The sequence below is a fragment of the Vipera berus genome, assembly GCF_964194415.1.
Source record: "Vipera berus genome assembly, chromosome: 5".
NCBI lineage: Eukaryota > Metazoa > Chordata > Lepidosauria > Squamata > Viperidae > Vipera > Vipera berus.
Genome location: NC_138207.1, coordinates 56,392,435 through 56,407,699, shown reverse-complemented (window position 1 = coordinate 56,407,699; position 15,265 = coordinate 56,392,435). Strand labels below are relative to the sequence as shown.

The window sequence follows — 15,265 nt, the reverse complement described above, 5'->3', positions numbered from 1 at the left end:
GGTGGGGGGGGGTTGGCAGAAGGAGAAACAAGAAAATGGCAAAAAACAGATCGCCCTTCTACAGGAACCTAATTAAATCACAAAGCCTTTCATCAACAAAAGAGCGGCTGCTGAAAACATAAAATGTATTCACAATTAAGCAGCAATTATAAAGCAATAAAACTGTATCATAATTATTTGTTTTCAAATACTGAGATCCGTGGTTCTCAGATTATGGTCTAGGGGACACCAGTGGTTTATGAGCTACTGCAGGTGGACCCTAGTGAGATCATGGCCAAAATATTGGGGTACTGCCACATCTTATAAGATTCTGGCATACCACCCCAAATTTCACAGGTTTCAAAATGAGCAAAAATGCACTGAGATTTGGAATACTGTAAATATTTTAGATATGGGAGTTTGTTTGTTTAAAAAAATAATTTTAAATTAACGTTGGGGTTTTGTGGACACTATAGGAACTTATATATCCTCTGATGCCTATAGGTACCATTTTCTTTTCTCATAGCTTATGAGGTGACTTTTGATAAAGCAGTAGTCTGCATAAAGAAAAGGATGGAAATTGAACTCTAGAAATTGTTTCCTTCTAGCTTTTGATTGGCAATTTGGTAACGGCCTATACTGAAAAGCCATTCTAATAGCCTTGAAGAAGGAAACTGTTAGTAGGCCACTGGATACTTCAATGTATGTTTTAAAAGGTTATTGTTAAGGGAGAATATATACTGCTCAAAAAAATAAAGGGAACACAAGATAAGACATCCTACTATTAAATACAGTACATTGTGTTGTTTAAGTGTTCCCTTTATTTTTTTGAGCAGTATATATTTATTTCTAATAGGGAGATAACGTTTAATAGCTGCAATAAAGGGGGAAATATAGCCAGAGCAACATGATTTGGTAGTAATTATGGCAATGATCTTCCCATTGCACACTAAGGCTAAAATCTGCAACAAGCTTTAAGCCCATGGATGGGTCATCAGTATTATCAGTATTACCAATATTAATGCAGAATTCAAGGCAGTTTTATGTAGGAATGTAAGGTTTTTCAATTCTACCCTCTTGAGTATTGCAAATTCTTAACATGGCTGCTATAAGGGAGGGGGGGGGAAGGATGGTTGTCAATACTTTGCTGCTGGTTTGATTTTTTTTCACTCTTATGATGAGTTAGTTTGGCAAGGAATACAGGAATGATCTTTCTGTTTGATTCCACATTCTGAACTCTTTACCCTGCTTTTGAAAGATATTTTGATAATCATGTATCCAAATTTTTACTTATTGAAACATGTATTTTGTTTGTGGTATATTTGCCTCACTGAAGTAAATATTTGTATTTCTAGCTTGAGTTTTATTGTCATACCTGGCAGTGATAATATTTACAGTATATCCCTAATAATGTCAGTTCTTGCTTTATTTAATTAAATGTGTCTAAATAGTGATCAAACTGAAACACTGGTAACTCATTACTTCTAACTATGTAATGAGTCCTTCAAAATAATTAATAATATATTTCCTTTCTCATTATAAAGCAATTTATAATTTTTCCTTTTTTCCTGGTAGGGATAATAAAAAATTGTGGAGAAATATTTTATATTAGTACTGATGTTAGAATATTTTCTTCAGGTTCATCCAATATATTCACATTGTCCATTAGGACTTTGGAAGCTCAGTGGGAAGAAGACATGGTTAATTCATCTAAGCTTGATACTTCTTACCATCATCTTTGCCACCATCCAGAGATTGCCTCCATAAAAACTGAGGCTGTATTTTAGCTTTCAATGGAAGCTCTTTAAAAAAAAAGGTTGGGGAAAAAGAATAAAACATTACAGAATATACAAATGCATTCTTGTTATCTCAGACACAAGTCCCTTGACGGGTTGAAAGGTGATGCTTTCGATTTCTGATTCCCAAACTCTTATCTTTACACTCTGAGGGCTTCTGTTGTGAAATGTCTATCAGTGCACTTGCAATTGCCAGCCCTGTAAGAAAAGATAAAAAGAACAATGTAATACTCTATTGTAAAAATATTTTCTAGCTTCCTTTATTCTTTCATGCCTAGGAAATATATATACTACATGTTTTGAAAATGTTTTGGAAGATTTATTTCAGTCTTTGCACAAGGATAGGGTTACCAATTAAGGCTTACCAATTAAGGCAGTCATGTCTTCAGGGTTACCAATTAAGGCAGCCATGTCTTTTTACAGACATTCATATGACCATTCATAAGAGACGGGATTAAAGTCAATGAAAAGTTATCACTTTTTCAGTCCATATCTGTTTCTGAGTGAGAAATGAAATTTCTAACTTCACTGCACAAATTCAGCTGCAAAATAAACTCATAAACAATGCAGTCAAAAAGCATATTATTAACATGTCATGTGAGTTCTGTAAACTGGACAGTGGGAGTGAATGCTATTTCACTGGAAAACAGTAATGAAGTTATTAAGATTAAAATACCAAGTTTGGCTCTGAATTTGAAATTTGCTGCCCTAACTTGCTCTTCAGGTCAATGATGTGGATACCTGGCTTCCCATAATGCATGCGTATGAAAACATGTCTCCCAAGGCTTATATATTCTCCCATTTATTTATTGTAATGGCATTATGTTCTGTTGAACTGAATTCGGAGTTGAGTTCATCCATTCTAAGAAGTCTCTAAGGCATTGCCACTGAAATAGCTTTCTTCCAGCTTTTCAAGGGGGAAGTGGGTTGATTTAATGTACTGTTTTGTTTTGTTGTAACTCACCACTGTACAAAAAATCTATGTGGCATATTCAAAGTTAATTAATTACACAGATATAATGAAATCCTTTATTATATTGCATTTATTAAATCCTATTTCCACATAACTCACATACATAGCAAGGTAACTGGGCTAATATTCCTGGCACAAAATTATTCTTAATTGAATGTTAGTATTAATGCTTGTTTCATTTCTTTTGCATTCATTTCAGGATGAACTTATCAGCAAATATATGCAAACAAAATTGTAAGAAAAAATCTATTACTTGATATTCTTCTGATGAAGTAAACATGTACTGGGATTTGGACTATACCTGGGTTACTCCAAGTATTTTTCAGCATTGGACACATTGGTTAGAGCAGTTGAGAATTATACTGCAGCAATATGTAGAACTCCACAAATAGGTTTATTCTTGTGTAATATTCATAACATGAGTTTAAAATATTTTTAAAAATCAAACTTCTAATCACAGTTACTGAAGAATTCTTACTGATCTCTGAATTCTAACATGTGTCTTTACTCTTAATTTAAGACACTCATTGTTCTACTTTATACGTGAGTTGAACCCTAGAGTGATTTCAGTTAATATCAGCTGCAGAACACCTTACTGTTGGCCTAATGTTATGCATACTAGTAGAATGTCTCATGGCCATCTCAATTATTCCCCAACAAAAAGGTTTTATTTTTTACAGGGAAAATGGCAACATGCAACGTGAAAGTGGGATATTATCTCCATAATGCTTCTTGAAATTTCTGACTGACTAGGCTATTGATGTTAGCATTATGATTTCCCAATTCTTAAAATCACATAAAATGTAGCTTATGAGCTAAAATAGAATTAATGTACCGGTAATTAAAAAAGAAAATCTCAATTCTATAAATATGATTGTCCAAGGCTCCCATGTATTATGGCGTCCATCCATACTGTGTCTCTTCCCCTGTGCAACTCTCCTTCTTGTGCTGTTTGGGTCCATAACAGCTCAGTGAATAGGGCACTTTATTGTGACCACATTCAATAGAAAGTAATAGAAAGGATAAGATCTGTTTATTAAATGCAGAGTTATTCTTTGGTTATTCTGCTTCTAAAAGACAACAATTGACTTCCTAAATTAATGTTAAATAACAGGGATCAAAATTTGCTTTTCAGTGATCCTGGAGATGTCACTTTCTCAAATTATTATTTTCTTACAGAGGTTTATTTGTGTGATATTCCACTTATTTTGTTTAGGACAACAACTGTGAAGGAATCATGCTTTTCAATCTAACACTGCATTCTGAGACCTACTGACATGCTGGTAAAGTTCCATTAAAATCAGGTCACTCCAGAAGATCATTTCTCAAAGCATCACACAAATCATCCAAAGAAATTTACTTACGATTTTCTCTGGGCTTTGTTGTTATCAAAGCAATACCATTAACTGGGGAATCAATTCATTATTTTACACTGGCATCTAAAAGAATTTCCTTTACCAAGTCAAAATGATGCACATATGCTGTTGGCAAGTAGAATTTACATCAAAATGCAACCCAAGAGTCAATAAAAATGCTGGGGCTTAAATATTTATTATATACTTTACCTTTATAGGTTTCCCCCCCCCCAGACAGTTAATATTATTGGCTGGAAATGTAAATTCTATGATAGCTGTCATTTAGTTCCCCTATTTTCATAGCTTCTTTAATTTAGTGTCCCTTCACAAATTCCCCATTTGAAAATACCTTCCTATTGAGCTGACTGCTATTGTTTTTCAACACTGAAGCCATCATGTAAAATTAACATGGCTCAATGCTATAAGTCACCTGCCTAATTTTTTAACATGTAGGTACTTAGGTTCATCTAGGAATGAGATCTGTCTATTCCAGGCATGTCAAACTCACGACGTCACATGACGTCGCACAACGTATCGGAGCTTTTTCCCCATTGCTGGCAATGGGGTGGGTGCGGTTTCGTTGTGACGTGTCTGGCCCGCGAGCAGGCAGTTTGACATCCCTGGTCTATTCTAACACCTGGCATTCTCTGGATGAGCTGGGATTCAGTTTTTAAAATGGCTTAAAATTGTGAAACCACATTGTATGAAAAGCACCTGTTATGAGAAAATGTTTATTATTATGTACAAAATGGACCTGGTTATTTTGATGAATTTTTCGTAAAGAGAAAGAACAAGTTCTTTTACCGAATGCTTACATGCAAACATTAAATAAAATAAAAGTGGAAATTTACTATTATTAATAAAATAATGTTACATGTATTTGAACAGAGAGAAAACCAGTGTTATTTAGGTTACATATGGAAATATAACAGTTATCTTGAAAGACAATATAATGGTAATAGTTAATCAGTGAATTTCTAGCCATAAAATTACTTGAGTGCATGTATGTGTGATGTTTGTAATTTATAGCAATTATGTTGAACAATTAATAAGTATAGAAATAAAATATACCATAAAAAAGCAGATTGCTTTGCAACAGTGTGTAATTTAGATATAAGTGCAACATTGAACATTTCATTAGAACAATAGACTTTGAAAGTGGTTTCATTTTGAACTAGTCTTTCCTTCCCAAAACTTTTGTAGAAGAAAGGCTGCATTATATATTTTATTTTTCCTCCAGCAAAACAGCTTCATTAGGCACGAAAGGTTAATTGTAGCCTTAAATGCAATTCAAGCAACAACATGCAAGTATGTGGTGAATGGAGCAATTTGACAGAAGAAGCAGCATGCTCTAAGCTGTTTGCCCCGCTGAAATGTTTTACTACCTCATTTACTAACTGTCTCCTTTTACTGCTTGTATTCATAGTTCTTTTAAATCTTTAAAGCTACAGTTTTATTTCAATGTAATCAGATTTAAATAGAAATACCACGGCTGAAGATATTTAAATGTTTTCCTCCCTTGCTGTTTTATATAGATACACATTAACTGATGCAAGGCCACATTATCTTCCAGAACAAGAAGGCAACATTTTACTTGGTGTCTGTCTTACTTGGTGTTGGCAAATGCAAGCTTTTCCCTTTCTGCTGTTGCTAACTTTAATTAAAAAATTATCAAGTTCACATTTTTCTCCTTTGTTCAACTGATGGATGTTAAAGATGACCTGCTAGGTTTGGTTAGGAAGGTAATTGCAATTCAATTTTTCCCCTTTAAACATATATTATTGTAACATACCATCCTGGACAGATAACTTTATTAGATAAGATTACATTTCAGGCATTTCACATTATTATGCAGAATCTCAGCATTCACAATACAGAATACAGCTATAATAAAGCATACGTTGCCACACAATGTTTTATATCTTTTAACCAAATAAAAGAGAACAACCATTAAGTAGTTAAATGAAATAATTAAGAAGAACTGAAAAGAGAAAAGGTGCTCCCATAATGCTATAGAAAATCAAATGCTTCACCCATCAAAATTGCTACATCATTACTGCAATTTTTCATTTTATTTCTCCTGCTCTAAAAGCTATTGTAACACGGACAGTAAAGTATAAATGTAGCTGCATTAGTGCTGTGAACTCATTACTCACGTTATTACTGTCAGGAATCCCAATGTCCCTGAAAGTTAATGCAACAGTTTTAAATCCCACTGAGAAAATGATGGAAATTAAAATGTCTAATCTGTGGTTACACAGATCACCATAGAACTCTATAAGTGTATCTTCATCTTTATCTCATCAGCACTATTTATAATTACATGCTGCTCCCTTTTAAAAACTGCATCCTGTCATTTATTATCAACATTTCACTGCACTAAAGCACTCTGTAGATACATATGAAAATATCCTGGTTCATCAGCTTTCAACCACTTACAGCAGTGTCTACACTTTCTTCTTTCATTCATTCAAGTCATCCCTTTCTGGATTAAAAAAAAGTGCAGTCAAACTAAAGGCCTAGACCCATTTCTTATCTTCATTCTGGATTATTCATATTGTACTGAACAAAGTTTTATCCACTTCCATGAGCTTACTTGGAAACAAAAAATATTGAAGCTATCTGAGGAACTCCTGTGCTTTCCTAATGTTCATGGTTGCAAACTATGGTATTCCCTATATGAAGCAAAATTTGGACTTTGAAGAAGCAGGATAAGGGAAAAAAAGTCTTGATTATTTTGAATTTTGGTGTTGGAAAAAACTCCTGAGGATACTGTAGACCAAACATGTCAAACAGAAGGCCTGGGGGCTGGATCCGGCCCGCAAAGTGGTTTCATGTGGCCTGCGAAGCCATCCTGGAAACAGTGAGGGAATGGCCCCCACTGCCTTGGCCCTAGCCCAGAGACCCTCCTTCTGCCAGAGACCCTCAGATCTGTCCCACTCCTGTCCAGGCCCCCATAGGCACCCTTGATGCGAACGATGTAGAGCTGGCCACACCCACCCAGTAGGCCATACGCACTCTAGCCACGCCCACCCAGTAGGCCACGCCCACCCTGGCCATACCCACCCGGCCCCCTGAGGGCAACCGCAATGCTGATGCGGCCCTCAATGAAATTGAGTTTGACACCCCTGCTGTAGACAGCCAAGAAAACGAAACAAGTGAATTATCAAGCATATCAAGCCAGAGTTGTCACTCGAGGCACAAATGACCAGGATCGAATAATATTACTTTAGACACATTATGTGAAGACCAAACACTCCAGTGTTAACTCTTTTAAGTATTTCTGATAAGAAGTACAACCAGGAGCATCACCACTATCTTTATTGTAAAGTTACATTAAACAAAATCTTACAAGACTGAAAGTATTTCTCTCTTCTTATTTAGCTGCTAGAAAACTAGGGAAACTCCCTTCTGAACTGCTTTTCTTACTTTTCCTTCACCTGGGAACAGATCTGCCTCTTTTCAGATAATTGATCCGATTGTGGGTCTCACTCTTATCTCGCAAGGTCAATCCTATATATACCATCACACTAGAGAGGTCTGCAATGCTGGCAAAGGGGAAGAAAACAGAAGAGGATGACCAGAGGCAGGTGGATGGACTCAGTCACAGTGGTGATGGATACATTGTTTAGAAGATATGAAAGATGAGGTTAGAGACATGAAGCAGATCTACCTATATGATTTTTAAGAGTCAATATTGACTTGATGACACATCATTCAATTGGTTCTTACAAGTGAGACTTTTTCTATAGGCCATCACTTGTTTCTCTGTATGACTCCTCCTTCCCTTTGTTTCCTTAGTTTGGCTTATTCTTTCATTATATTACATTTTGTTATAGCTGAAGAAAGTTGTTTAAATTAGGCTCCTGATCCTTCTCTCATTTGACTCCCTTGTATCTTCTAGTCTACAACTCTTTGTTTCACAGCTATTTTAATTTATGATATGGAAAAATATATTCTTATAAGTACTGATTTGAAGAACAACCCCTTTACATCTACATATTATATACAACAGGTATCCTTTAATTTTATGGGACAAAACTCAATTGAGTAAATTTGTGTTGGGCAGTATTACATGAAACAAGTTGCTACAACTCTTATCTCTAAATCTATAACAAAATAAAAATCATCTTTTTTAGAGACAATAATGTATACAGAATTATAAACTGAGCATTCTAGAAGCAATTTTAGTACAAATCACTATCTAATATTGAACCTAGTTTCATAAAAATCCAATTAGAAAGGCTTTTTTGAGCATAGATATTTAATGCATGATAGATTTTTTACCCACATAATCACTTTCCATTTTCATTAATAGAGAATAGTTAATCATAAGAAAACATATTTCCACACTCCTCATTCTAATTTGCTTTTCAGAAAATTCTTATTGATTTGTGACTTTACAAGTAGATGGTGTAATACATTAATTACATGTGCAACCTGTGAGATGTTCAAAGCAGAACATAACATAATGATTATAGTGATGCCTCTGCAAGACTATTGCTTTGCAGATTTTATTCTTCATCAAATACTGTTTTCTGCTATTAAATTACTATTAGTACATTCAGATAAGCAAGAGTACATTATTACTGATATTACTGAAACAGGGACAAGCTTAAGTAGAAAGCTGAGAATTATTTTCTTCTACTTTTCAATACATTCAAACTCATGGTCATTTGTAGAATAATGGTGGCAAAGAGAAAGTAATGATAAAATGTGCACAATGACATCATATGTTAGGATGGAAGTTTTCATTATGAAATAATCATGTATATTTCATCATTCTGGTGCCAACATAGTTTGCTATTCAATCTTTTGACTGGAATATATTTTACAATCATGCAGATGCAAAATTTTTAGAACTGTGTAGAATCAAGTTTTTTAATGTTTATTACTGTTTCTGGTTATGAGAATAACTAAAATGGATTGAGGTTAATTTAAAATATAGCTGCATAAAATTGCAATATCAATAAAAACAATAAATGATTTAAAGGAGGCAGTGTGAATGTTATCCGTGAGATAAAAGAGACATCATTTAGATCAGACATGTCAAACCCGTGATGTCATGTGACATTGCGCAACGTATTGGAACTTCTTCCCCACTGCTGGCAATGGTTTGGGCACGGTTTCATCATGACGCATCGGGCCTGCAGGCCGGCAGTTTGACACTCGTGATCTAGATTGTATATAAACTAGGACCATGATTTAGAACAGACACTCTTATTTTCAGAAATAGATGAAACTAGAGCATTTAGTCTATAAGTTTATAAATCTGATTCTAAATCTCCTAGGCTAATCAAAGTCAGGTGGCGACAGAAATTATAAAAAAGATAGTTCTCGAATCACAAAAGTTAGATCTTCATATTATGCAAATCTTTTTATTTATATTTTCTCTTTTATCTGTTTTAATGGAAACTGAAGTCTTTTCAAAATAATAATAATTTAAAAATATTCTCTATATTGTATTAAACACCACTGCATGGTGGTGCAGTGGTTAGAATGCAGTACTACAGGCTACTTCTGCTGACTGCCAACTGCCTGCAGTTAGATTCTCACCAGCTAAAGGTTCACTTAGCCTTCCTTTCTTCCGAGGTTGCTACAATGAAGAGTCAGATTGTTGGGGGCAATATGCTGAGTCTATAAACTGCTTAGAGAGGGCTGTAAAGCACTGTGAAGTGATATATAAGTCTAAGTGCTATTGCTATATTTAAAAAAAACAGATTTAAAATATAGTTTATTGGTGGTTCACTTCTATTTAAGTTTTCCATCTAGAATTGACCCCAACTCTTTATTAGTACCATAAAAAAAGACATTATCCATACAAACATCTGTCATCAAGCAACACCTGATGAAGAGGATCAAATATATTAAAATATAACCAAAATAATATACTACTCTAATTTTCAAACTGTCCCTTTCACTGAATAAAAAATAGAAAGAAATGGGTACATGGAACTATAAACCTGAATTTAAGTTGCCAATTATTGAAATGTACTATTTAGAGATATGGGAAAGCCTAGAGCAGACATGTTAAACACAAGGCAAACACAACATGTCAAACATGTCAAACATGTCAAACACAAGACATGTCAAACACAATGGACTTACACACATACATATGTATGTGTGTAAGTCCATTCTTAAAAGGGAACTAAATCTAAATGATTTGTGCACTGGATAAAACAAATGTTTAAAATAAAATAAACTCATAGAAAGAATTAAATCAATAGACAGCAGAATACTTCCATTCTCTCATTGCTTTGGGGCTATTTGAATGACCTTGACAAACCCTTAGAACTGCTTGTCCCTCAAGATTCTCACACCTCAATGTCCACTGCCTATGTAAAGACAAAAGTCCCTAGAGAAAGAGAAGAGAGAGAGAGAGAAAAAGAAAAAAAATGGAAACTAGAGATACTAGAAGCCAATATGCTAATTTTACCCAAGGAAAAGGTCCAAATGCTTAAAAAGAAGATGTTAAGTCTATTTATTCATCTACCCTCTTATACCCCAAATGTGTGGGTAGGTATATGCAAAATAATAATTAAAAAATAAATTAAAAGTTAAAAAATGGGAAAAGCTACTTGTTTCATCTGGATATCCTCAGACCAAATATAAATGTAAACCACTTGTTTTAAAGAAAGGGACAGATCCAACCAATATAATAGTAGAAAAAGGAAAAGCAAAATGCAGATGTGGAAAACTAATTGAGATTGAAGAAACTGAATTGAGAGGAAGAATGCTCAGGACAACAATTATGAATTATTTCTTTTTACCTTCCTTATTTGCTGCCTTTCAAGGAGCAATGTTGTGGTGTTTTGAATGATAACTTCTTTGCATCTAAAAGACATTTGTTATTGGAAACCACTGATCATGGCTAACTGAAATCTAATTAGAACAGTCAGTGCCAGCTTCTATGTAAAAGAGAAGTCAGATAAACCTTGTTCCTAATCAACAGTCCAGATGTATGACCACATCTATTTTAGTCTTATTTCCATTGCTATGCCTGGATACTAATATACTTTTCTAAGGCTTGCTTTGAAACATGTAAGGATGAGTTGACCCTTGTTCTCTTCTTACCTGTTCCAATATAATTCTTGAAAGCTACTATATTCTGAAATGGTTTGTGCTTAGAGTTACAACTTTAAAATTAATTCAAAAATTAATTCTTTAGTTAATTAATTAAATTAATTCTAACTCTTGGATTTAACCATACTGTATCTTAATTCATACAAACTGAGTAACTGCAAGAACAAAAATGATGTTTTGTTGTCTTTTGTTTTGCTGGTATTGCTAACATTCTGCTACAATCTATCCATTTATCCTTTAGACTTGTCTTAAGCAAAATGTCAGTTATTCAGTACCAAGTTCTCCAATTAATATGCATTGTATCCCTGATTCTCCTGTAATTAAACACCACGGCAAATAAACTATCTTTGTGACTCTATTCAGAATTAAGTCATCCAACTGTAAATCTCTGAAAGATAAACTGTCTGGACTTCTGAGGAAGAAATGATGGACCGAAGATGGCTCCACAAAAAGCAGATTCCTTTTGTTACAGTTAAGAAGTAGCTGAGAAATAGATTGGCTCCTTCAGCCCTCTCTGTAGAAAGAGGGGACATGAGATTGCCCATGTTACATTCCATACAGTTGCTCTTCATAAGGACATTGCAAAGCAGCAGTCCCCAGAGGTTGGGAGATGAGGGTTTTGAACATTTCCTATAATAACTGCGGTCTTCAAAGGGCCCTAAGTTTGCTCTTCCTTTCCTAACCATCTTTGGAATTGCCTATTAACTACTTTAAAGAAATTAGACATCTTAAAAATGACAAGCCTAGAAACACCAGGTGAGTATGTTAATATAAGAAAAAGAAATTATATCATTATAAGTAAAATAAACAGTAAAAAGCAAGACAAGGGTTTGATTATAGAAAGTTTTAAACAGATTAAGGGATCAGAAAACTATGAAATATTTGATTTTGAATATTAATAATTCGAAATTAATTTTAAAGAATAAATGAATTTTCATGGGAAAAATATTTTTCATACTAGAGAAATAGCAAAATAAGCTATTTAGAATGGTGTTCATAGATATTGTTGAAAAATGGTAATGGGATTTTGAATCAAATCTCACTGAGTAGTGGGACATTTGGGGTTGAGTTATGTTGTGTGTTTTTATGATACCCTGTTCCAAGAAGATATTACATGAGAAGATGCTGTTACAGAAAAAGATTTCCAACAAAATGTATTTGATATGATTATGGAGAACAATGTGAAGAAGAATTTATCCTTGGATTTTTAAAAAATATGGGTAAGGCTCTATAAATTAAGAAGAAAATTAGAAGAGAGTAATTGGAATAATTTCTTCTGCTGAATTTATAAAAGAGGCTTGTCAAAGTTTTGAAGTAATTTGACATAAGGATAATGAACATTCAAATAGAATAAAGAATAAGATTGTTTTATGTAAGAGAAAGGAACATAAAGTTGAGTTATTTGATAGTTAAAATGGGATATGATGTTATTCTTTCTGGACTTGTTGACATCTGGACAGGAAAAGTGTATTGGATTACAGTATTACAGTTAAGAGTTGAGATACCAAATGATGAGTTTTATATTTGTTAACAAATGTAATTATTTTAGAACTCTGTTTGGTCTTTTTGCTGTCACCTGGATTAAAAAGACTTTATTTATTGAACCTGCCTATAGCTAAGTGTTGGGATGAAGAGTTTTATATCTGTTAAGTAAGAGAATGTGAAGAGATAGTGAAATTGTTTATATTTGTTGTGATAAGGGTGGAAAATTGCTTTCATTGCTTTCCTTTATCTTTCAATTGTCTCTTTTTTCTATCTTGCACCTTTCTCTTTTTCTTTCAAATTTGTACTATATTTTATTATTGTAGTTAACATTTAATAAAAATATATTTTAAAAGATTATTGTCTCACAGTTTCAGCCTTCTCACTCTTTATAATGTTCAGCTATTCACATTATTTCAATACTTAAATTAACACGTAATTTTAAAGTAGAGACAGAAAGAGAGAGAAGTAAATAAATAAACACTTGTACGTTTAGGGCAGATCTGGCATACTGAATTTATTTAGCCCAGCAGAATTTCACTTATAAGTGAGTCACATTAATACTTTTCATCAGTGAGCTAATATAGAGAATAATAAATAATAGGGAAAACAGCTGAATCTTACACCGACAAATTATGGAGGATTCTTTTGATACTGACAAATGATACACCCTCTTTTGAAATGTGTTTTTTTTTACTTCTTTCTACTGTATAGATTATGCTTTCCATGCCTAATTCCAAATTATAAACTATCTCTCACCTACTCCACGTTTATCAAGTATACATATTACTATCTTATACTAATTAGATAATTAAATACTATTTAATATTTTTTTTCTCTCAGGTTTTTGTTTTAATTAGTATATATTTATTTTGTAGTATGACATTTCTGCATTATACATTTTAAAGATGATCACTGATTACAAGCTCTATAGAACAGAATGATTTTTTTTTCATTTATCACTACCAGGGCCTCTCGTTTGACTCAGCACTAATAAGTTGATAACACTGCAATACTTGCAGTAGAATCAAAACCTTGATAAATTGGGAAAAGGTATTTGATTCATTTTCCTAATAGAGGCTTAATGACAGCCATAAACACATGGAGCTAACAAGATCATATCACAAGCAGCAGCACACGGAGAGAGAGGATCTAATGAGGAAAAAAGTTAAATAAAATCTGCACAAAGCTTTGTTAACGTATTTGTTGGAAAATAATTCAGAAGAGTCTGATTTCACCTGTGAGGGATAACTTTTCACAGAATCTGTGACTATGATATATTGCCCTTTGCATGAAATGGTTCTGATTGTTGTTGTTGTTGTTGTTAGTTGCGAAGTCGTGTCCGACCCATCGCGACCCTATGGACAATGTTCCTCCAGGCTGTTGTGACTCAGGGCCAGCCTGTGGGTCCGACAGCCGGCTCCGATGTATCGGATGACTCAGATGAGGGGGAGGAGGGAAACGAACCGGCTGATGATGGCTTGGAGGCTTTGCAGAGCCCTCAGCCGGGGACCTCTTCTCAGCTGCGTGAGCCCGAGAGTGCGGAGGAAGATGACCCACAGCTGGCCCTGTTCAAGGACGCCCGACGCAGGAGGCAGTCGAGCAGGAACAAACAAAGAAAGACTGCGGGACTCCTCGGGAGGAGGCACAGGGAGACCACGCCCTGAGCTCTCTATAAAAGGAGTGTTTGGGGAGGGGCTGGTTGCTGAAAGCAACTTTTCCGCTTGAGAAGACAAGCTCTAGTGTTTTTGTTAACTGCGTAATAAATCTTGGCAGATGCCTTTTAGCCTTGGACGCTCTCCAGTCTCTTCTTTCTGAATAGGGGTTTGCCTTATTACAAGGCCAGAAGAGGGCTGGTTCAGAACACAGGCTTTCCTGTCCTCTACCATCTTCTGGAGTCCATTTAAGCTCACGCCTACTGCTTCAGTGACTCCATCCAGCCACCTCATTCTCTGTCGTCCTCTTCTTCTATTGCCCTCAATCTTTCCCAGCATGAGGCTCTTCTCCAGTGAGTCCTTCCTCCTCATTAGGTGGCCAAAGTATTTGAGTTTTAGCTTCAGGATCTGGCCTTCTAAAGAGCAGTCAGGGTTGATCTCCTCTAGGACTGACCGGTTTGATCGCCTTGCAGTCCAAGGGACTCACAGGAGTCTTCTCCAGCACCAGAGTTCAAAGGCCTCAATTCTTTTGCGCTCAGACTTTCTTATGGTCCAACTTTCACTGCCATACATTGCAACTGGGAAGACCATAGCCTTGACTATACGCACTTTTGTTGACAGGGTGATGTCTCTGCTTTTTAGTGTGCTGTCTAGATTTGCCATGGCTTTCCTCCCCAGGAGCAAGCGTCTTTTAATTTCTTGACTACAGTCCCCATCTGCAGTGATCTTGGAGCCCAGGAAAATAAAATCTGTCACTACCTCCATTTCTTCCCCATCTATTTGCCAGGAATTGAGAGGGCCGGATGCCATGATCTTGGTTTTCTTAATGTTTAGTTTCAACCCAACTTTTGCACTCTCCTTCTTCACTCGCAACAAGAGACTCTTCAGTTCCTCTTCACTTTCTGCCATTAGAGTGGTATCATCTGCATATCTTAGGTT

General features: G+C 35.0%; 1 protein-coding gene across 3 annotated transcripts in view; it reads right to left on the bottom strand.

The window, feature by feature from the left end:
- Nucleotides 1–742: 742 nt before the first annotated feature.
- The window catches only part of ATRNL1 (attractin like 1), a 563,323-nt gene continuing 548,800 nt past the window's right edge, over nucleotides 743–15,265 (bottom strand). For 2 of the 3 annotated variants that reach the window (XM_081328305.1, XM_081328307.1), the window contains one exon: nucleotides 743–1,973. In XM_081328305.1, coding sequence (XP_081184431.1) covers nucleotides 1,849–1,973 — 125 coding nt within the window. In that variant the 3' untranslated portion in view covers nucleotides 743–1,848. The remainder of the gene's footprint in view (nucleotides 1,974–15,265) is intronic. The other variant, XR_014026511.1, reaches the window with a different exon arrangement.